General features: G+C 34.2%; 1 protein-coding gene across 2 annotated transcripts in view; it reads right to left on the bottom strand.

Annotated features, from left to right (window-relative positions):
• Positions 1 to 25,685, bottom strand: part of AP3B1 (adaptor related protein complex 3 subunit beta 1) — a 269,031-nt gene that overhangs the window by 169,646 nt on the left and 73,700 nt on the right. For both annotated transcript variants that reach the window (XM_053587990.1, XM_053587979.1), the window contains exon 7: positions 17,325 to 17,507. In XM_053587990.1, the coding sequence (XP_053443965.1) occupies positions 17,325 to 17,507 (183 nt within the window). The remainder of the gene's footprint in view (positions 1 to 17,324; positions 17,508 to 25,685) is intronic.

Genomic DNA, 25,685 nt, shown 5'->3' with positions numbered 1-25,685 from the left:
GTCTCAAAAAAAAAAGGAAAGAAGAAAAAAAAGTAGGCAAAAGACATGAACATTAAGGTTTTCAAGAGGAGATAGACAAATGGCCAACAAAAATATGAAAAAAATGCTCAATTTTTCACCAGGGAAATGCAGACTAAAACCATAATGACCATGATCATATCAATGTATACAGTTATGATTTAATAAAAATAAATAAATAAATAAAACCATAATGAGATACCACCTTACTCCTGTCAGAATGGGTGGCCATTATTAAAAAGTCAGAAGACAACAGATGTTGGCATGGATGCAGAGAGAAAGAAACCGTTATTCACTGCCAGTGGGACCACAGATTACTACTATACAACCTCTACGGAAAATAGTATGGAAATCCCTCAATTGGATCTAGCAATCCTGTTACTCGATTATCTAGCAAAGCAAATGAAGACATTTTATCAAGAATACCTGCACTCAAACGTTTAGCACAACACAATTCACAGTTGCAAAGATGAAGAATCAACCTAAGTGTCCATCAATTCATGGGTGAATATAGAAAATGTAATATATATGTATTATATAATATATATATTATATATCATGTAATTATATATATGTATTACATACAACACACACACCATGGAATATTACTCAGCCATAAAAAGGAATAAAATAATGTCGTTTGCAGCAACTTGGATGGAACCATTATTCTAAGTGCAATATCTCAGGAATGGAAAACCAAATACCACATATACTCACTAGTAATTGGGAGGTAAATGATGGGCGCACCCAGGCACAAAGAGCTGTAAAGGACATTGGAAACTAAGACAAGGGAAGGGTAGGATAGGAGTGAGGGATACAAACTTACCTGTCAGGTACAATGAACACTATTCTGGTGACAGGCACACTAAAAGCCCCAACTTAAGCAATCATACAAGGTGTCCATGTAACAAAATCATTTGTACCCACTTCATATTTTGAAATTGAAAAAAATTAGCTATCGAGTGATGAAAAACATGGTGGAAACTTAAAGGCTTATTACTGAGTGAGGAAAGCCAGTTTGAAAAGGCTGAATACTGTATGATTCCAGCTATATAACTATGGAGACATTCAAAAAGACAATCACCCTCAGTGATTGCCAAGGGTTAAGTGGGAGAAAGCCATGAACACAGAGACCACAAAGCATTTTCAGGGCAGCGAAACTATTGTGGATGATAATAAAATGGTATATTTAAGTCATTATGTATCTGCCAAAACCCACAGGATGTACAATACCAAGGGTGAACTGTAAAGTAAACTACAGACTCTGGGTGATAATAATGTGTTAGTGTGGCACTAAATGTGGACAGAGGGGGATATTTTGCATGTGGTGAGACGGAGCGTACATGTATATGGGAAATCCCTACATTTTCAACTCAATTTTACGGCTTTAAAAAAAAAAAGGTCTATTAAAAAAACAGTGAGTTTAATGTATCTGAATCTCTCATGTGAAAACAGGTCTCCCTCCACTCACATGTACCAACCACCCCAAATTCTATTGTAAAAAAATCAGAATAAAATACAGGTTTTCACTTTGTTTGAAAACATTCACTTTTCAGAAGAAACAAATTTCATTACACTACATACAAGCTTTGTGGAGGCAAAAATAAACAAATAAATAGGCCAGGTGCAGTGGCTGATGCCTGTAAAACTAGCCGTCTGAGAGGCTGAGGTGGGCAAATTGCTTGAGCTCAGGAGTTCGAGACAAGACTGAGCAAGAGTGGGACCCTGTCTCTACTAAAAAATAGAAAAACAGAGGCAAGAGGATCATTTGAGCCCAAGAGTGTGAGGTTGCTGTGAGCTATGATGGTCACATGGCACTCTACCTAGGGCTAGAGACTCTATCTCAAAAAAAAAAAAAAAAAAAAAAAAATGTTTAAATAGATTAAATAGCCTGTTACTCCATCAAGTATATTTTATAAAAGACATAGTTTATATGCCCTTAAGCTGCTATTATATAGACTCATGGTAAAAGAAAAGTATGAAATTGTACTTACATAGATTTTGAATCAGAAGCTCCAAACACAAAATGTTTGCAAAAATTACCATAATCAGTATTGAACTCAAAATTTGGAGTGCTGAGGATAATCTTTGCTTTTTAGAGGGATCTTAGGACACAAGGGACACTTACTCATTTTGTCTGAATGGATTTGCTAAGAAAAAAACAAATTATGGTCTTTTTTTCTGTTCCTAAGGAATGACAGAGAAAATAAAGAAAAATAAATTGACATTTAACACTACATATAAGCAAAACTTTTCTATGTCTAAAAATTGATAAAAGAATCTAATATTTCTAAAAAATATCTACTTCTGTAACACGTTGATACTGGACTTTGTAGAAAAGGCAACTTCAGCTTAACAAATCTCTAATTATTAATAAAGATTTACACAAATATCTCTGAATCCTCAGAACAACTCCACGTGATAAACCAAGCAAGTATTTACTACCTTTTTCACAGATGAAAGAACTTAAATAATGCACACAGTTTATATGAATTATCAATAGTCGCAGAGATTAAAAGTAGTGGGGCCAGGATTTGAACGCAGGAATTATTATCTTCATCTCATCATCTTTCCCTTTTGTCACCCTGCATTTATAGTAGTCAAGTAAAAGACATTGAATGTACCTACTTGCCTTCTGAATCATAAGTTAGCTTGATAGGTACTAGTACCGTCTTAAGGTTTACACCAGGACAAAACAATCTGGGAACAAGCTATGGACTCAGACTACCACATAATGTTCACAAGTGTCCCAGAGGAACACATCACGATATTCCCATGCGATCTGAGATACTGCATTAGCCAACTTCGGACTGCTGCAACGAAATACCACAGAGTGGGTGTCTTAAACAAAAGGCATATATTTCTCACAGGTCTTAAGGCTAAAAAGTCTAAGATCTAGATACAGGGTGCTTCAGCTGCTGGTGAGGGCCCTCTTCCTGCCTGCAGACAGCTATCTCACATGGTGAAGAGACAGGAAACAAGCTCTCTGGTATCCCCTCTTATAAGGGCACTAATGCCATCATGAGGGCCCCACCCTCAGGACTTCATCAAAACCTTAACATCTCCCAAAGGTCCTCCCTCCAAATATCATCACTTTGGGGGTTAGAATTTCAACATACAAATTTTCAGAGGCCACAAACATTCAGTTCATAATAGATAACAGCAGTATATTGGTGTTACATCTCTCTGGCAGTGGGTCAGATATCCCTGACAAGACTAGGGTGGGTAGATAATAAGCAATATTATAATACCATGTTAAATTAGTCATTCTGTATGGATAGCATACATTATCAGAGATGAATTCACTAGAAAAAAAATTCATGTTTAATAAAAGTTTTAGTATTTTTTTCAAAGAAAAAAAGCCCCTTTCTCTAAATTCAGTTCTATGTAAAACACACAGGATATACATACTGGTTTGAGTTTCTCTTTTTTTCCCTTCTGTGAAGAAACCACCATGCTATTCACTTTACATGTTGCATACCACAGTCCAGTGACCACTACACCACACAGGTGGAAGTGTGGGTTTGAGGACCATTGAACACTGACTCTCCCCCAGTACATCACAATTATGGAAACACGTGTGCACAGTAACTTTCCATTGAACCAGTCTGAAAATCCAGTGTTCAACTGCCCATAACACTTCTCATTTCTTACAACTATATATTCAGCCCTAGTATATAAGAAACAAGCTTTCTGAATGCAGTGGTTTCCAAACTTTTGTTACGGAGAAATCTGGAGGATCTACAAAAGGCATTTTTCAAATTTTCCTGAAATGAAATATGATCGTGACACTTGTTGAACCTAAGTCTAAGGGTTTCCAGACATAAGAAATAAGATTCCCAATTATTTGAAAACTGATGTCATGGGGAATATAAAAGAATTGTTTTTTCCTAAAGCAAAATGCATATTAGAGGTGGTTTATGTTCAATCATAAATTATGAAACAAAATTAAAGCCATCCTAAGTGGAACTAATCATGATTCCTCATGTATTCATTTTCTCCTTACCTTAATCCCTGCAATGAACAGATCCTATGAGAAACAAGAAGGTGAATGTGTGATGAATTGAAATCATTAAGTTTAAATCTCCTTTAAGGCATTAAAAACAATGGGTTAAACACAGGTATTACTATAGTTGCGGATATTCTAAATGGAGATGAATAAATCAGTAAAGTTTTTTTAAAATCCAATGGGGAACTCTAATATTTTAAAAATTAAACTATCTTGTTCGTAACCTGGGAGCTGCCAGTATGTTGACTAAATCTGTCAGATCTATTAATCTCTCTGGATGTCTCTAACTTTCAAGCCTTCAGACTTCTTCACAGCCACATTCAATGAAAAAGAGTATTAAGGAACGTTCTCAGAAGAAGAAGGGAAAAAAAGGTCTGACCCACCAGTATTATATCCAGCCAAGATACATTTTCAAACATAAAAGGTGTTAAGAGAATACTGATCTAAGACCTAAGTAAAATAACAATCAAGTGTGAGGGTGACACTGAAAGTCTCAAAACCTTATCACCTAATCATTCTTAAAAAGATACTGGAGGATGTGCTCCACCAAATCCAGGAAAACCAAAGAGAGAAAACCACCAGGGACAAGAAGAAACAGAAGATTTGACACAGGGAGACAAGAAATTCAGTTCTGGAACTACGGCTGGGCAAGCTTACTTTAACCATTGGAGTAGAACAGAGGGCAAAGCCTCCAGGAAGACGTCTCCTGGGAATAAAACGAAGCTGTTGTAATAGTTGATGTATTTGACAACTGTACCAGGTAGGACTGTGTTCAGCTGTATGCAAAAGAAATAGCTAGTTAGGTAACTTCGCAAGTAGAAGAGATGCCCAAAATCTTTTTGATTTTTCAGCTTCACCCACTCCTAGAATATGGCTTTATCCATATGCTTACAAATCGTCATACACGCATTCTGAGAAGATACAATGACAAAGAGCAAAGGGTTAACAATACGTGCAGACAGTCCCCGCGTTACAAACACCCAGCTGACATACAACTCATACTTACGAATGGAGGCTATACAGGTAATAGGTAGATGTACCTGTTCCAACTTATGTACAAATTCAACTTAAGAACAAACCGATAGAACCTATCTTGTTTGTAACCAGGGGGCTGCCAGTATGTTGAATAAATCTGTCAGAAAATAATAGTTTCCCCAGAATCCCCATTTCTAAAACTGGGTCACATAGCCATTTCTCACTCTAAAAGAGGACAGGGAAGTTGATTATTTTTAATTGGGTATATCACTACTCCAAACAAAATCAAGAGTCTGTTAAAGAGGGGTTAAAGAGGGGAAAGGGGAATTGATATTTGATAGGCAATTATAGCTACCTCAACAACTGCATATAAAATAATATTTGAAGAATATTTAATATTCTGATAGAGTTTGGAATCCTTTCTGTAGTGACATGATTAAAAAAGGAAATTAAAAACAAGGCAATTTTTGCTTCCAAAAATAACTGAAAGTTCTACAGGAGAGGAGATGAAATGTTACTGTAGAGCATAATATTCAAAAAGTCACAGCAAATGAATGTTACACATGGGTTAAAAAACTGTAATATAATTTGTATTGCAAATAAGAAAGAAGGTAAGTCAAAGCATAACGTAATATAAGAATACCAAATTCTTCATTTCTATAAAAAGAAGTCAATATATAATGCCTAAAATTGATAAATACTATCAAAAAACAGTAATATAACGATGTTATGTCGAAATGGAAGTATGTTACACACACACGGAGAGAGAACTGAGAAAGCTAACTCAGTACGGCAAAGAGTAAGACAAGCAAATGTTTCTTAAAAGCCTTCGAGTACTATTCAACTTCCTTTTAAAACCACATACACATGCTATTTAAATAAAATTTAAAATGTATTTTTCCTGTTTTAATTTCTTTTTATTTTAGAACATTATGGGGGTACAAATGTTTAGGTTACATGAACTGCTTCCATACAGTGTGAGTCCAAGTTGTAAGTGTGCCCATCACCCAGACAGTGTGCACTGTACCTGTGAGGTGTGAATTCACCCCTCTCCTCTTGCCCCCTCCCACCGATGTGGTTTCCATTAAGTCCATACGTGCACATGGGTGTTGACAGACCAGTTCCATCTTTACAGTGAGCACATGTGGTGTTTGTTTTACCATTCTTGGCAATACTTCACTTAGAAGAATGGTCTCTAGTTTCACCCAGGTTGTGCAAGAGGTATTAGTTCACCAAGTTGTTTTTATGGCTGTGTAGTATTCCATGGTGTACATGTCCCACATTCTATTAATCCACTTAGGTACTGATGGGCACTTGGGTTGATTCTACATCTTTGCAATTGTGAATTGTATGACAATAAACGTTCGAGTACACCTATCTTTTTGATAAAATGATTTTTTTTTTCCTGTAGATAAATACCCAAAAGTGGGATTACTGGGTCAAATGGTAGGTCCACTTTTAGTTCTTTGAGGTACCTCCATATGACTTTCTATACAAGTTGGACTAGTTTGAGTCTCACCAACAATGTATAAATGTTCCTTTCCCTCTGCATCCATGCCAGCATATGTTGGTTTGGGATTTTTTGATAAGAGCCATTCTCACTAGAGTTAGGTGAAATCTAACTGGAGTTATGTTTTGATTTGCTTATCCCTGATTAGAGACATTGAGCATTTTTTCCTATGTTTACTGACCATTAGCCTATCTTCTTTTGAAAAGTTTCTGTTCATGTCTTTTGCCTACCTTTTTTTTTTTTTCAATTCTTACTTATTTTTGGTTCTTGGAGCAATGTCATCTTTTCAACATGAAATAAGGCAGCAAGTTCAACTCGAAATAGAAATGTGAAGTGTAGGCTAGGACAAAACCCAGGGTAGGGAGAAAAAAGACAACAGCAAAAGGAAGAGATGATGAGAGGCTGTAGAACAGAGTGTGCCACCCCCCTGGGGGAATGACTCATTTAGGGGGCAGTATACACCTCTCTTGTGGGTAAGAAAATAAAGTCATAACATACTTTTATTACTGGAGAGGGCGTTTCTGGAGATTTAGGGACCAAGGCTGGTCTCTCTCCCATCCTGATCACCTTTTCCAATCAAGAGAAAGGCAGGACTCCAATGCCTGGGTGAGAGGAAGTATGAGAGGAGCACCCGACTTGGCAGAATGGGACAGAACCCCCAAAGGACAGAGTGTGGGAAGACACTGAAATGGAGATAATACTGTAAATACCTCCACCCTTGAAGCTGAGAGACAGAACATGCAAATATCTGGAAATTATGCCTTAATAGCCTGGATTTCCCTCTCCAAAACTGTTCTAAAATAGAAAATCCCATCCCCTTCCTTGTAGCAACCTCCACCCCCTACCCTCTCCACTTTGCTACTACTTGGGTTAAGTAGCCTTCTTCTTCAACTACCCCCTTCTTCTCCCTCAGAATTTATGTTGGCTGCCTCTTCTTTTTTGCCCAAAAAAGGGGTTGATTTTCTCCTTGCTAACTTGCTTGAGTTCTTTACAGAGGCTGGTTATCAGCCCTTTATCAGATGTATAAGCAAATGTTTTTACCCATTCTGTCACGTGTCCATTTGTAAAATAATTTTTTTAAAAAAGGAATCTTCATAACTTAAAAAAAATCCAAACAGAAATAAATTATGAACAACAAAAATTATGAAGCAGATAAAAAGAAGCTAAGCAAAAAAAATTTAGAATTAAACTTAACCATTCAACATCTGGACTTAACAGACATCTACAGAACATTTCATCCCAACAAAGATGAATACACATTCTTCTCATCAGCCCACAGAACGTACTCCAAAATCGACCACATACTAGGCCACAAATCTAAACTCAGCAAATTTAAAAAAATAGAAATTATTCCTTGCATCTTCTCAGACCATCATGGAATAAAAGTTAAACTCAATAACAACAGGAACCTGCATACCCATACAAAAACATGGAAGCTAAACAGCCTCATGCTGAAGGATAGATGGGTTATAGACGAGATTAAGAAGGAAATCACCAAATTTTTGGAACAAAACAACAATCAAGACGTGAATTACCAGAACCTCTGGGATACTGCAAAGGCAGTCCTAAGAGGGAAATTTATAGCACTGCAAGCCTTCCTCAAGAAAACGGAAAGAGAGGAAGTCAATAACTTAATGGGATATCTGAAGTAACTGGATAAGGAAGAACACTCCAACCCCAAGCCCAGCAGAAGAAATAACCAAAATCAGAGCAGAACTAAATGAAATTGAAAACAAAAGAATTAAAAAAAAAAAAGGAAAACAAAAGAATTATACAACAGATCAATAAATCAAAAAGTTGGTTTTTTGCAAAGATCAATAAAATAGATAAACCTTTGGCCAACCTAACCAGGAAAAAAAGAGTAAATTCCCTAATTTCATCAATCAGAAATGGTAACAATGAAATAACAACAAACCCCTCAGAAATTCAAAAAATCCTTAACAAATACTACGAGAAACTCTACTGTCAGAAATATGAAAATCTGAAAGAAATCGACCAATACCTGAAAGTACGCCACCTACCAAGACTTAGCCAGAATGAAGTGGAAATGTTGAACAGGCCTATATCAACTTCTGAAATAGCATCAACTATACAAAATCTCCCTAAAAAGAAAAGCCCAGGACCAGATAGCTTTACATCAGAATTCTACCAAACCTTTAAAGAAGAACTAGTACCTCTATTACTAAACCTCTTCCAAAATATAGAAAAAAAGGAATATTACCCAACACATTCTATGAAGCAAACATCACCTTGATCCCCAAACCAGGGAAAGACCCAACAAGAAAAGAAAATTATACACCAATATCACTAATGAATATTGATGCAAAAATACTCAATAAGATCCTAACAAACAGAATCCAACAACACATCAAAAAATTATACACCATGACCAAGTGGGATTTATTCCAGGGTCTCAAGGCTGGTTCAATATACGTAAATCTATAAATATAATTCAGCACATAAACAAACTAAAAAACAAGGATTCTCTCCATTGATGCAGAAAAAGCTTTTGATAATATCCAGCATCCCTTCATGATCAGAACACTTAAGAAAATTGGTATAGAAGGGACATTTTTTAAACTAATAGAGACCATCTACAGCAAACCCACAGCCAATATCGTACTGAATGGAGTTAAATTGAATCATTTCCACTTAGATCAGGAACCAGGCAAGGTTGCCATTGTCTCCATTGCTCTTTAACATTGTAATGGAAGCTTTCGCCATTGCAATTAGGGAAGAAAAGGTGATCAAGGGTATCCATATAGGGTCAGAAGAGATCAAACTTTAACTCTTTGCAGATAATATGATCGTATATCTGGAAAACACTAGGGATTCTACCATAAAACTTTTAGAAGTGATCAAGGAATACAGCAAAGTCTCAGGCTACAAAATCAACACCCATAAATCTGTAGCCTTTATATATACCAACAATAACCAAGCCGAACAAACAGTCAAGGACTCTATTCCTTTCACAGTAGTGCCAAAGAAGATGAAATATTTGGGAGTATACCTAACAAAGGACATGAAAGATCTCTACAAAGAGAACTATGAAACTTTAAGAAAAGAAATAGCTGAAGATGTTCACAAATGCTCATGGCTGGGAAGAATCAACATTGTTAAAATGTCTATACTACCCAAAGCAATATATAATTTTAATGCAATTCCTATCAAAGCTCCATTGTCATATTTTAAAGATCTTGAAAAAATAATACTTCGTTTTATATGGATTCAGAAAAAACCTCGAATAGCCAAAACATTACTGAGCAATAAAAACAAAGCAGGAGGAATCACGCTACAAGAACTGAGACTGTACTATAAATCAACAGTGATCAAAACAGCATGGTATTGGCACAAAAACAGAGAAGTAGATGTCTGGAAAAAAATAGAGAACCAAGAGATGAATCCAGCTACTTATCATTATTTGATCTTTGACAAGCCAATTAAAAACATTCAGTGGGAAAAAGATTCCGTATTTAACAAATGGTGCTGGGTAAACTGGCTGGCAACCTGTAGAAGATTGAAACTGGACCCACACCTTTCACCATTAACTAAGATAGACTCTCACTGGATAAAAGATTTAAACTTAAGACATGAAACTATAAAAATACTTGAAGAAAGTGCAGGGAAAACTCTTGAAGGAATCGGCCTAGGTGAATATTTTATGAGGAGGACTCCCCAGGCAATTGAAGCAGTATCAAAAATACACTACTGGGACCTGATCAAACTAAAAAGCTTCTGCACAGCCAAGAACATAGTGAGTAAAGCAAGCAGACAGCCCTCAGAATGGGAGAAAATATTTGCAGGTTATAACGCCAATAAAGGTGTAATAACCAGAATCCACAGAGAACTCCAACATATTAGCAAGAAAAGAACAAGTGATCCCATCTCAGGGTGGGCAAGGGACTTGAAGAGAAACTTCTCTTAAAGAAGACAGATGCACGATCTACAAACACATGAAAAAAACCTCATCATCCTTAATCATCAGAGAAATGCAAATCAAAACTACTCTGAGATATTACCTAACCCCAGTAAGAGTAGCCCACATAACAAAATCCCAAAACCAGAAATGTTGGCGTGGATGTGGAGAAAAGGGCACACTTCTACACTGCTGGTGGGAATGCACACTAATACGTTCCTTCTGGAAGGATGTTTGGAGAATACTTAGAGACCTAAAAATAGACCTGGCGTTGGATCCTATAATTCCTTTACTAGGTTTATACCCAGAAGACCAAAAATCACAATGTAACAAAGACATCTGTACCAGAATGTTTATTGTAGCCCAATTCATAATTGCTAAGTCATGGAAGAAGCCCAAGTGCCCATCTACCCACGAATGGACTAGCAAATTGTGGTACATGTGTACCATGGAATACTATGCAGCCTTAAAGAAAGATGGAGACTTTACCTCTTTCATGTTTACATGGATGGAGCTGGAACATATTCTTCTTAGCAAAGTATCTCAGGAATGGAAGAAAAAGTATCCAATGTACTCAGCCCTACTATGAAGCTAAATTATAGCTTTCACATGAAGGCTATAACCCAACTATAGCACAAGACTATGAGGAAAGGGCCAAGGAAGGGGAAGGGAGCGGGGAGGATTGGGGGAAGGGAGGGTAATGGGTGGGGCCACACCTAGGGTGCATCTTAGAATGGGTACAGGAGAAACTTACTAAAGGCAGAATACAAATGTCTACATACAATAACTAAGAAAATGCCATGAAGGCTACGTTAAACAGTTTGATGAGAATATTTCAGATTGTATATGAAACCAGCACATTGTACCCCCCTTGATTGCACTAATGTACACAGCTATGATTTAACAATTAAAAAAAAAATTATGAAGCAGATAAATGCTTCGTAACCAATGGGGAGGAGGGGAGACCTCATTTCACTATCAGATCAGATTGTAGTCCATAGTTTCACATTACACTATATATTGAACTCTTCACCAACAGTTGTCTGCGATCATGGAGAAAAACTTTTACTTGCATTATAAAGCAAGGATTCTACTACTACATTTCATTATGTTGTTTAAAAAAAAATTCCATGGAATAATAAGATCTAATAATAATAAATGGTTAAGACACAATACAAAATTTGTTTTAGAAAGAAAATCAACTGGTAAAGAAAATTAAATTCAATAAAAATAATCTCTAGGGTGGTGCCTGTGGCTCAAAGGAGTAGGGCGCCAGTCCCATATACTGGAGGTGGTGGGTTCAAACCCAGCCCCAGCCAAAAAAAAAGAAAATCTGCAATAAATAAATAAATAAAAATTAAAAATAATAATAATCTCTAACATTCTGGTCCTTTAATGCCTAAATATGGAGTTGATGAGAAGCAAATCCCCAAAGTACCTTCATAGATTGAGTATCACCTCTATGTATATGAATTTTCCATTTTGATGAGTTCTTATTTTGAAGCTACCTCTGAAAAACTTAAGAACTTAATCTTTAAAATACTTTAAACAAAGTTCTAAACTTTGTGGACTTTTATAAACCTATGTAAGATTTTAAAACTGAAGTAAAGATATACAGAGAGAGACGATATAAACTAATTGCTCCAAATGTCAAAATGGGCTAAATACTGCCATCAGAATTATATTACCAGAATTCATAATCATTTATATCTAGAGCTTTAACTCCTAAATCACTGAAATAAAATATTTTGATAATTATTGCAAAATTATCATCTCCTAGAAAAAGTTCAATTTTAAAGAGCTAGATTCATAAAATTAAAAATATTCCTGGCAGTGTTAAGTTTCATTTCAGTTTAGAATTCATGCCACTATGAAAGGTTGTGGGTTTGTTTGTTTGTTTGTTTTTTAATCGCTCTTAAAATTTACTTGGGATTTATATTTATTTTTAAAATTCATTAATTCTACAAAAGCAATGTTAGTCTTAGAGATTTACATCTATGCTTCAAGTATTTTCCCGTAATAGGCTTGAATGACAAAACACCCAACTAATTTTATATCCCTGAAAATTATACAGACTTGACCTAGAATAAAAAACAACCCACATGGACTGCAAAGAATAAGGTAAATTTAAGAAAATAAAAATGCAAATATGCATTTTAGCAGTCTCTTGAATTTATTAACCTAAAAGGTTTAATTTCCATTTTCCTGCATCAGCTTTATTTATAAAATGTCGTGCTTCTATAGTCAAGCACCCTCTTAACAAATCTTCTCATTAATATGTAAATTTAAAGTCAATCGGTCTTCTCCCTGACAGCCCTATGAATTCCTAGTGCACTGTATAATCGGCTTTGACTTGGCATCCACTATTTATCATCAAAGATGTCAGTTAGAAAAATTATGGAAAATGCACTGCAATTGATAGGACTGCAATCTACTTTGTCAACACTTAATTGTTCCTCAAATCATACATTTACATATAAACAGCCTAAATACTGATCTATAATGATGCAAATAAACTAAATTAAAAATCTCTTCTGCCCCTGAAGAAGCTTGTTTGTATATGATATGTTCATCTGAGAACTTACTGACAAAAGCATGTACATTAGTTTGTCTCAAAAAGTAGAACTACTAATTTAAAAAAAAAAAAATTTTGCTGCCCTTCAAACATATTAACATAAACAAATTTTTTTCAGAATTCAATAAGAAACATGATTTTTCTCTTCAAAAGCAAATTTAATTATGGTTAAGTAACTGAACACTGAACCATAATAACCAAACTTATTAAAGTAACGAAAAAAATTTTTAATTTAAAAGTCACAAGGTAATGTAACATAATGGAAAGAATATTGGTCTCGGCATCAGATAACTCTGCTTATGGTTCTATTGTACCTTTTATAAGTGATATTAAATAAATGAGTTGTTAAAATCTGTACACCTCAGTTTCTTCCTCTATAAAATGGATATAATAATTCTGACTGCCCTATGACAAATAAAACTCTATGTAAAAAAGCACAACAAAAATGATAAATTCCTAAGTGTAAAGTACCAAAGTATTGTTTTTTACATTCTGAGTATTTGAGAAAAAACTGCTTATTTCAATGAATTTGATATTACGCAGCTTTTAAATTACTTTATTTTTAGAGACAGATTCTTGGTTCTGTTGCCCGAGCTAGAGGGGAGTGACGTGGTCGCAGCTCACTACACCCTCAAAATCCTGGGCTCAAGCGCTCTTCCTGCCTCAGCTTCCGGAGAGCTGGGACTACAGGCACGTGCCACCATGCCAAGCTAAGTTTTTACTTTTTTGGAGAGATGGATCTCACTGTGTTGCTAGGATGTTCCCAAACTCCTGGGCTCAAGTGATCCTCCAACCTCAGCCTACCGAAATGCTCCGATTATAGGCTTAAGCCACTGCACTCAAGACAGCTTTTTTATTTTAAATAATTTTTATATCAAGTTTCATTTCAGTGGCATTTGTTTTCCCACCAGCAAATTTCCTTTATTTCAAGGTAAAGTTGCCCTTACTTTATCATAAAATGGGCTTCATATAGCGTTTATGTGACTTCTGCCTGTTGGTGAAAGGAAATGGGGACTAAAAGGCACACGTTTCCACTCAGCTGCTTGCATGAAACAACGGTCAAGTGTGAAAGAAGGGTCACACTCAGGACTCACTCTGCTAGAACACTCCTCCACCTTGTCTTCCTGTCCTATAATAATCTTCACCATTCTGCACTGCATGGTATGCCTTTTACATCAGATAGGAAACAGAAAACAGACTCAAATGTGCAATACTTCTCAGTTTCTTCCAGCTATGATCAAAATCTGCTTTGTGATTTAGTTTGTCAACTTCTAAAGCTCAAACTACCATGGGAACTGGAAGCAATATAAAGTCTAAGCCAGAAAGCCTCCAAGTCTACAAATGGTTAGACTATTTATGCCTAAGTTTCCCAGTAAAACAAAATGATTAGCACAGAGAAAGGTTGAGATGGCTTAACTAGCATGGACACAGTCCTAATGTTGATCATCCATTTGAATCTTAATTTTATAAAATGTATTTGTACTAAGAGTCTAACATCTTTTACAAGCCCTTATTCTTAAACTACAGTAAGGGCTGACCCTTTCCAATCTTTCACGCTGGCTGCATATGTACACGTGCAGACATAAGCCTGTTATTGTGATTATTCTGGGCTAAACAAGATTTTCAAATAGAACTTGAACAATCAAGGAATAATTTTTCCATGGATTGAGGACTAAAAATTTTTCCATGGACTACTATCATCTTAAGTTAATAAACAAAATGAAATGTGTCATCCAAAGTAAAATGTCTAACCAGCAGAGGAACTGAAATGAAATCATTGCCAATAACTGCCTCCAAAGAGTTAAGCAAGAGGTTATGAGACGGTAGTTTATTCTATATTTCACTATGTATTTGAATTGCTTCTATAATTAAAAAAATACCCATAGAGTTAGCTAAACTCCTACCAATCTTCTATGTAAGTGGTTTTTCTTTCCTTCTTTTCTTCAAGCCAAAGCAACTTTCTCAAAGGACAAAACTGCATAAGAAAGGAAGGCAGAGAAAAGCTGCTCTGTTGGAAAGAGTTCACATGCACAGGCTGCACAGCCCAGAGCACCACCGCCCACCCTGGTTGTTCCAAAGACAGTGCTACAGCATCCTGAGGCCTGAGGTGCACATTTGAAAATCACTCAAATAGTCTAATAACCAAAGCCTTTATAATAATGCCAACAGTGGGCTGCAAAAAGTAGAAAGGGAATGATTTATCCCATTGTAGCATGCTAAAAGAATCCCATGTTTGTAAAAATTAATGTTCAAGGGCGGTGTCTGTGGCTCAGTGAGCAGGGCGTGGGCCCCATATACCGAGGGTGGCGGGTTCAAACCCAGCCCCGGCCAAACTGCAACAACAAAATAGCCGGGCGTTGTGGCGGGCGCCTGTAGTCCCAGCTACTGGGGAGGCTGAGGCAGGAGAATCGCCTAAGCCCAGGAGTTGGAGGTTACTGTGAGCTGTGTGACGCCACGGCACTCTACCAAGGACGATAAAGTGAAACTCTGTCTCTACAAAAAAAAAAAAAATTAATGTTCAAGCAGTTACCATGTGAAAACAAAGAATGAATACGGTCCCAATTTTCAAATCATTTGTCAAAAGAATAAATGTATTTGGTAATACAGAATTTAACTATCTTGCTTTTGCACATAGCTTTAAAAATGAATTTTATCTAAAATAAGATGAAATAAAATTCAAGGAATAGTAAAACAAATAAACAGACAAATTAGAGATTTTAATATCCGTTAGACATTTTTAAAAGATATGGAAGTAAAGTATGTATTTTAAATCCCAGTTTCTACATAATAACGAAGCAAAGGATCTTTTGTGTACAGCTCCTGAAAATTATTGGACAGTAACAGGAAAGTAAAATAAACTACGTAAAACGGTCACACTAGTTATATAAGTCAAAATTATCTATAACCTTACACGAAAGGAAAAAAAATCTGAGCAGCATTTTTTAAAGGAATTGGCTAAAATCAAACAAGTTGTTACCAACAAAAATCTCTTATCACAGTTACCATCAAGGGGCCTAGACTTTTCTCTCATGCTACTGAATCTAACAAAAGTACCATCAACTCTGTACTTTGCTCAATGATAAATAAAATTAACTTTATAAAATTCAAGTACACAAGGACGGTAAAATTTCATCAAGAGCCCTATGTAACATAAGACTTTTAAATATTAGTAATTCAAAATATACCTTAATTTTTAAGTAGAATAACACACTTTGTTAACATTTAAGTTGAGATGAATCAATAATAGTCTTTTAGAAAGTAATATGAAAAACTTTTTAAAGTGCTTACTGCTGACAAATACTAAGATAATGTAGAAAATATTGATAAACATTTTATAATTATCCACAAGCTTGACAAGTCATTTAAAGCATGTATTGTGAACATTTTCCCCTCATTTTAAAATTATTTCTACCGAACAAAAGCAAGATGTAGTGAGCACTCAAAGCTTATTCATAATTTTGTGTACAAACCACTTTTACATAATACGATTTTTTAATCTTTTCATTTTGTATACAACTGATTTCTTGATGCATTTTAATTTCTTCTGCATTTTAAAAAGACATATCAACAGATGAATGAATAAAGTATTCTTCAAAGATTTAAGGATTTCCTTAAATGAGTTTACACTTCAACCTTAAACATGTACATACTGAATCATCTCAATTATATAAACTATATAATAAAATTAAATTTTTCTAAATTGTCAATATAATGAAAAAGAATAAAATATGCTTCTAATCTCAATCTGCAGAAAGTAAACAACTTCACTTAAAGGTAAATTTAATTATTAATTTTGCTAAATAATGCTACCAGTTTAAGTGAAGAAAAGTATTAACATATTTTAGGAAAAAAACTAGCAAAAAATAGTTTTAAAGTTCAACAATATTTATAAAGGGAAAAAATTATTTAAGGTCTAAAATCACATGTTACAGAATCTTATCACCTACTTTTATAAATGTGTATCTGGAATAGCTGGAGCTCAATTTTTTTTTTTTTTTTTGGTAACAGTAACACAAAAAATCCATGACGTGGCAATGTCCTTTCAACGACTGTATCATGTCCTAACAAGGACCTCTAACCAGGTATCACACTAAAAGTTTACAGACTATGCCACTAAATATGTGCTGATCATTGCCAAACAACAGACAATTATTCTCACATTTACATTGGTTTCTGCTTTCTAAAAGACCCCAAGAAAATTGATTCCTCCTTAAATAGGCAGATTTCTGTATTTTACTATTCTTAATTGTTTGTATACATTTTTAAAATATCATCCATTCTCTTAGTGTAGTTGGTAAGTGGAAGACTGTCCAACACTTACCTCTTTCCATGGGCTGACAAACTGTGTCCGAGCATATCGAGTTAGCATGTGGATTATGACAACCTGCCCCCACTCTTCAACATCGACTAGCAAGTTACATAGCTTGCGGTAGTTCTTGTGAATCAGATCTATTCTATCTGGGCATACTTCTTCGAAAGCCATCACAACACTGCCAGCTACGAGCTACAAAAGAAAGAAATAGTAACTTATTAAAAACCGTTTCTTCCACCTGGCTTACTGTACCCTCAATGAATCCCCAATAATAAAAAAAAAAAAAAAAAAAACCCGTTTCTTCCCCCCATCAAAGGTCCTCCTCAGGTATTACAGTAGCGTGATCAGTGTCCTGACAATCAATACAGCATTTGGTCACTCCATTACAATGGATGTTCATGTCTGAAAAACTAATGTTAAAGTACCACTCACTCAAAGAATAATTTCAAGAGTTGTAATATGTCTGGAGAACTAATACTATTCTTAAGAGAGGTAAATTCATAACAATTGCAATCAGTGTAACCTGGCTTATTGTACCCTCAATGAATCCCCAACAATAATAAAAAAAAAAAAAAACAAGTAAAAAATAAAAAATAAAAAAATAAAAATTTGTCTAAGCTCTCAACTGATAATGAACTCAGACTCAGACTCAAACCTAGATTGGCCTTGATGCCAAAATCCATGCTCTTAATAACTTTTGGTTAATTTCTAGAATATAGAGTTTTCTCAGTTGTAAAGCTGTTCTGAAACATCATTTAGTGGAAGGTCACATTCTAAATGACATCACCTTCAAAAATAAAGATGAAATATGGATCTGAAAAAAAAAAAGAGAGAGGTAAATTCTGATAATTTTTTATTTCATAAAGTTTCAATAAATTTTTTGTACGTGGATTAAACATTTTTGTACGTGAATTAAACATTTTTGTACGTGGATTAAACATCCACATTTTTCATTTTTAAAGTTAACCTAAATTCTAATCTAAAAATGTATTACTTAGTTCACAACAATGTTCAGAAAAAAATCAACACAGTAACAAGGCTCACACTGTATCCGTTTAAAACGGGAACGGCAATAACTTCATCATGAACTGATGTCAAAAAGTATATGAGGAATCTGCAAAATATTTTTAGTACAAAAATCTTAATTGACCTGCGTTTACCAATGTAATTATTTGCAAAAAACCTCCAACTCGCTAACAGTTCAGTACATCACCTAAGCTGTTATCACTTTTATAAGAATGTGTGTAAGTTGGAATAACATATTACCAACAAAAGGCAGCTTTCTCCGAGACTAATTAATGAACCATAAATGCTAGTGTTTGAACTGCCATACTTTTACAAAGTGGTAAAATTAAGAAACCTTTAGTATAAAGACACAAGCTAAGCAGGATATAACACACAAATATGTACTACTGATATATATGCAGTTAGCCAACAATATAGTACGGTTTTGAAAAACTACATTAATATCATATTCTTTCTGAACACTAGGGATCTTCATTTTACTGTCTAAAATTTCCCCAATGACTTAAAATAAGCAATTAAATAGAAATATAACTCATTGAAATGGTACTTTTTGAAAAATATTAGATACAATGATATTCGTATTTTGAGTGTTTGTCCCTCTACTTGGCTGACATTTAGTTTATTAATATGCAACCAACAATACAATTGAAAGAAAACAGCTCAGAATATAGACTTGCTATTATGCTAAACAAGTTTCAAGTCCTGTGGGGATTTTATGAATTACCAATCAGTATAAACGTGAAGCTGCATTTATTGACTCCAGCCCTGCCCATGTACCGGTGCCTGCTGGTCCCAGCATGTATGCACCTCAATCGAAAAAGCAAAACATTGATTATTTGTGTGAACTAAATAAAAATGTATTAGACATATAATTTTCTACATTGATATGGAATGGAAGTTAAATTCCTGTTTCCAGCTCCAAATTGGGACACCTTCTGTGTAAATTACTAGTCAGAAATTATATTCTGCAATAATCACATCTCGGTAAGGTTAAAATTAGTATCATTTAAAAACTGCTTAGAAGAACTAAGTTTATGACATCAAGCTATAGAATTACTCATTATTTGTGAGATATAAACGTCTATATACATCATTTATGTCTCAACCTTATATTAATATCCGTATCAACTGGCAAAGGTATTCCAAGAATCCCACTTAGAATAAAATGACCCATAAAATTAAACAGGTAATGTAATAGTCTTTTAATTTTAAAAATACTAGGTAAAATCGAGTTACTTTGTTTAAATCTAGAAATTCTTTTCTTCCAAAGGTGTTTAGATATCAAACAAAAACGGAAAATCAGGTAAACCAACAGCTGTCAGTATATAATTCTGAAGTACTAAGAAATTCTAAAGTATTAACAAATATCGTAAAAAAGGTAAGAAAATTATTAATTACTTAAGTACAAATAAAGTTTATAAGAACACTAAAATAATAATTAGAAAGAATGTAAAGAGAGTACCTTTCCAAAATAAAAATGACCATTTTAGAACATAGTTTTAATAAGCTGACCATCGGCTAAACACAAGGAGAAGAATTAATAATTTTGTTCTATTAAATGTTCAATATTCTATAAAACATTCAGAATTAAAATAAAATGATCTACTCAGATTTTACAACCAAAAATATTGGTTCCCAAAAAACAGACAGTTAATTTCCATCTCACTGTGTCAATAGTAGCTTTTCATAGAAGGGGAAAAATAAATCACTCCACCAAAACTAGCAATGAGCTCATCAAATTCAAATGCAGTTTTCCATTTATGTATTTTTTATATTAAAGCAATAAACATGGTTCATTTATCTTTCCTTGGTTGCCACGTTTTTCTGTGCTGTTGCTATGAACTTTAGCCATTAGCTGTGCTCCAAGGTAAACTACATGAACCATCAACAAAAGTGACACCCCATCTATGGAGTTCATATTTTCTCTGGATTATCTGTGCTAGTTGACAAGCTGGTAATGAAAAAAATCACACTAAGCAAATGGTTCCTCTAATAACAATAAATTTTCTATAAAATTATGAAGGGTACAAAACGTTTCCTTGCATCTATTTTGTCATGAATTCTAATTAACGCTGCAAAAACCTGAGAGTGCTGGGTCATCACAAGAAGTGCATCAAGGTTTGATTGATAATATGGTATAAGTTGGCCAATGCTGCCAAGATTTCCTTCCCTTAAATTAATGGCCATCCAACCTGCCCTAATCATACAGCCCAAATGATATTCCCCTTCTTATTTCAATTTTCTTGAGGCATGGAAAATGGGAAAGATCAGTCATTTATCTTCTAATAGCTGGATAATAGATCTATCACAATAAAACATCTGCACAAACTCAGGGGTGTGTTTTTTTGCCCATAACAGTGAGGCTTTTACCAACATTAAATCAATAACTTATAAAATGGCTATAAACTACCAACTATCCGCTAAACATAATTCTGTAGCAAAAATTAAGGAGACTTTAGTCATCAAAAAAATAAGAAAATCTGTTTTTTAAAGGCACTGACCTAATTTGTTTTAAGAAACTCTGTTTTCTATTAAAAAGTGCTATAAAAATGATTTCCTTAAAATTAACCTGAATGGAAAAGGAAATAAATACTGCCCTGCTTTTGAGATATTCACAAACTAAACAACATTCACTTCTAAGCTTTAACTGCTCAACAAATATGGATTTCTACATTTAAAGAAAAACAGGAGAAAGTGTTATAAATTTTAAGAATGAATTCAATAAGGGAACATTAGGGAAGGCTTGCAATGAAGTAGAAAAGTATTTAGGATATATTGATGAGGAATGAAATGCTACGTACTTAAGAATAAACAATAAAAATTACAGAATGAAAAATTATAATAATCGACTTGAGAATGACAGAATACAGATTAAATGTTCCCTTTTAATGTCATTGACTACAGTTGTAAAGTTTCTGTATCCTTTTAAAAATACAGATACCTTCAGATAACAGTTACCTAAATAACACTAAAATATTCTTACAATTATTTATGTCACCACAACTGTGTTCCTAAACCCAATGTAATCTATTTTTTAGGAAAGAATTATTCATATGACAAATACTGGTCTTTCTCTAATGAAAGAGAAAGCCATTCTGTTATATTTTAATATGCTTATCACTCCATCTTTCCTTAAAATGAAAGCTATAGAACTAAATTTTTTTTTATATCTCAAGAAAGAAAATCTTCCTGTAGCCTAAAAGAAGCAACAGAAGGTATATCTCAAAATCAAGAAGGTTAAACGAAGAAAGTTTAACAGTGTAACAGCTTTCAAATTTATATTTATCAGTAGTAATATCAATGTCATCATCATGATAATGATCCCAAGAAACTCTTATAGATAGCAAACAAAATCCTTTTTAGAATGTGAAAACAAATTAGAACTGGTTTGTCTAATTGGGAAATTTTTTTTTTTTTTAATCTATACCTTTATTTTTCCTGTGGAAATATGAATGCAGACATGACTCACAGTTACAACTTTCAAAACATATACATTTGGAGAAAACATTGCTTATTACGTTTTGCTGATGATAAAGTTTGGATCTATGACATTTAATAGGCCTTTTAATCCATCAAAACAAAGTTAAAATGGTCAAGCAACCCACAATAAAAACAGGAAGAGACCCTCATAAATCCAAAATACACACTTGGAAACTCAGCACCTTTCATATGAGCTACATTAGAGCCCAATTGTGTAACAACAACATCAGACCACAGAGATTTCAATGTTTTCAAAGAAAAGTGGAGCATTTTGTCTGATGAAAGGAAAGGAAAAAGAAAAGGAAACAAAAACTCATCATTGGGCAATTTGCAACATGAGTATAAGTGAAGGATGAGGTCAGATTTCAATAATTGGGAAATTTTTAAATAAAAATGATTTGTGATTCTTTATTGATTTTAATTGTCAAGGGAGGAAAAAAGTACCTGATTTTCTTCAATAAAATATTACATGTGACCAAAAAAAGTGTAATAATTAAGAGAAGATCCACAAATATCTGTGTAGATATCAGAATACTTTTAACCTTTCTATAAGGGATTATAATCACACAAAGGAAAAAATTATGAACACATTCTCAAAACATAATCAATTTAAATAATGGGTAAACAACTTAATGGTGCCCAGGTAAAATCCCCAGAAAGCAAAGGACCAAAACCTACGCCCTAAGCACAACTCAAAACGGAGAATCTCCAAACTTTAAATTACATCTAAGTAGAAAAGTAAGCCCTAGCACCTCCCAGAGAACTATTTTCATGCTTATAAATTACAAAACACAAAGAGCTGTGACAGTATGAAAACTGCCCATAACAAAGCAAACGGGTCAGTGGCAGGCAGCAGAGTGAACTAAAATCAACACTAGAAAGAAAAAGAACACTCTCTGTGTGAAAATACTGAAAAAATTCCTGGTAGATCAGAATAGACAGCAAGGCAAAGACCTGAAGGGCAAGATTACTCAATAAGGCTATCTTGAAAAGGGAAAAAGTTTCAAGAAAAAATAAAAAGAGGCTTAAAAAAAGGAGGGGCGGAGGACTGGCTTAGAAACTCAAGTAACAGTAAACGAAATAAGACGGAAACTTTTAGGCTCCTATAAGATATATCTCAAAATAATCTTAGGACGTAAACCCACTCCTACGTGTGCTCTTCCCTAAAAAAGCCGTCTAATAAAAAAACACCTTTACTGTTCTCACATAGAGGGTGCTCTGAATACTTGCCAGCTACCTCAAAATCAAACCACCGATCCTGTCCGCACACAGATGCAAATAACCCAGAAGTATTCAAAACAGAAAAGAGAAAAGGTAACAACTGGTAAAACTACCCACAAAAAAAAAAAAAAAAAATCAATGATGAAGCAAAAGCAAACATAACACCATGCTCCAAAATAAAGTAGAAACACACCAGAAAAGCGTTTGAACCCTGTAGTGACAGGATTCGTCAGTATAATTAGATAAGAGAAATTACAATCTTTAGGAACTGGAAAAGAGGAAGCAAAACATCTCTAACTGCAGAGATGATTCATTCTCTAAGGAAAAAAAAACAAGGAGAATGGATGAGAAAACTAACTCAAACAACAAAAGAATTCAGTAAGGAAGCAGGATACAAAATTACCATTCAAAAGAATTCAACAGCTTTCTTAGGTATCTACATAACAAGTTTCAGGATATAATGATAAAGCAATTTGCATTTACTATCACATCAGAAAAATAAGACTAAATATAAAAACAACACTAAACCAGTATTTATATATCAGTTCCCACTACTCCTCACAGAAGTACATTATAGCAGTTCTGAAACACTTTCTCTGCATTCTGGGACTAAGCAAAAAAGTAAATATATTGTAGATGATGGGAGCCAAGTTTCTTAATGTTGGAAAGGAAGTTATAGCATGACGAGGGAGAAGCTAAAAGGAAATCTGTGCTGGAATTAGAGACATCAACAGAAAGTTGCTTCTTACTATAGATACAAAAAGAGACATGTTTGTATGTTTTTAATTTTTAAAAGATTAACATACGCCATCTAACACTTTAGGAAAAATCAGTGCCTCATAAAGGGTAGGCCATCAAAGGCCCCAAAAGATCTACCTATGAACACTGAGCATGACACCATTTGAGGAAGAAAAGATTAAAAATAATACCAAATATCTAATTACTATCATCAGGAACACAAAAAGTTAATTCAGAAGTCATTCAACAAATATTAAATACTATGAACAAGTATTCAATATTTTTTCTTTACCCCCCTACATTCTGGAAGTAAATGGTCAGAAACCAAGAACAGACATTCCAAATTTAAAGAATTGTGTCCTTATATTTCTGTTCAGTCATTTCTTTCTTATTTGGAATTTTTATTAACATTCTGTATTATGGTGTTAGACATTATGCTGAGAAATGTGCATACAATAGTTCTTTCAACCCAAACAGTGACTTAATAAATTAGAAATTGTAAGTCCTGCCCATTTGTAAACTTGAACCCATGAAAGCTTAAGTACATAGCTACTAAGTGGCAGAAGCTCAGATATGAGTCCATTTCTGTCTAATTCCATAGACTAATTTTCACCTATAGCATGCTGTATCCTATCTGGGAAAATATGTACCCATATACACAAAGATTTCATTCCCAGGCCACTAACAGATTTCTTTTAGTCTAATAATGTATCAGAAATGATAGTAAAAGAGATTAAAATAAAGGAATAGTAAGATCTATAAGAACTCAGCAAGTATCTTGCATAGAAAAAGCTAATTTTTTAAATTACTAAAATATAGTTAACTACAGAATCAATATTATTGATTTCAAATCTGGAACCTAGAAACAGACACCATGTCTGTCAAACAAAAGACAAAAAGGAATCAAATATGTTTCTATGTCCTATGAAGACAGGACATAGGACTACTTCCTATGGGACTACTTCCTATAGTATGCCAACTACGCACAGAAGAAATGCAATGAAGATTTCTGCTACACTATAGACTAAAAGAAGTTTGCTAAACAGCCTAGGAATGAAACTCCAAGCATAGTCTCCATGTATAATACAGTATTTTAAAAATATGTAGTGAAAACATCATTAAAACAATTAAACTGTTCACTATAACATATTCACTTAATTAATGCAATATAAGTGGTAAGGGAGAAATGAGAAACAAAAAAAGATAATTATAAAAGCAAGTAAAAGGGCAGCTTAAAATCCAAATATATTAATAATAGTATTAAGTGTGAATGGATGAAAAAATCCAATCAAAAGCCACATACTGCTAGACTGGATAAAAAAAGAAGAGCTAACCAGAAGCTGTCTACAGGAGACATTAGGTTCCAAAATACAAAACAGGTTAAAAGTAAAAGGATGGAAAAAGACATATAATGCAAAAAGCAACCATAAGAAAGCTGGAATAGTTGCACTTATATCAAGCAAAACAGATTTTAAAACAAAATTATAACTAGACATAAAGTGGAGTATTTTATAATGACAAAAGGAAGATATGTAGTAAAACAGCTATAAACATTTATGTACCAAACATTGGAGCTCTAACTATGCGGGGTGCTACAAAAGTTTTGAGATAGACTGTGTTATTGTCCATTATTTCACTTGCAAGAAACACAGTTGACACACAGATATGGATTCTCCATGATGCATCGGGCATTCTCCAGGACAGATTGTATGCGAGGCCATAAAACAATAGCTACGTGGCTACTGCCTACTATATTAAAAACAGTTGCTATTCACAGATACTAGATGCATGCTTTGTAATGACGGTATCCTAAAGTGAGCTGTAATCTTTTTCTTCTGGAGTTCTGAACCACATAAAGTGGGTACAAAAGCCTCATCTAAAATACCAGTACTCATATACTAGTAA

This window comes from Nycticebus coucang, chromosome 1 (assembly GCF_027406575.1).
Source record: "Nycticebus coucang isolate mNycCou1 chromosome 1, mNycCou1.pri, whole genome shotgun sequence".
In the NCBI taxonomy this organism is placed as follows: Eukaryota; Metazoa; Chordata; class Mammalia; order Primates; family Lorisidae; genus Nycticebus; species Nycticebus coucang.
Note: the sequence above shows the minus strand (reverse complement) of the source record. Positions and strands in the feature narration are given on the sequence as shown.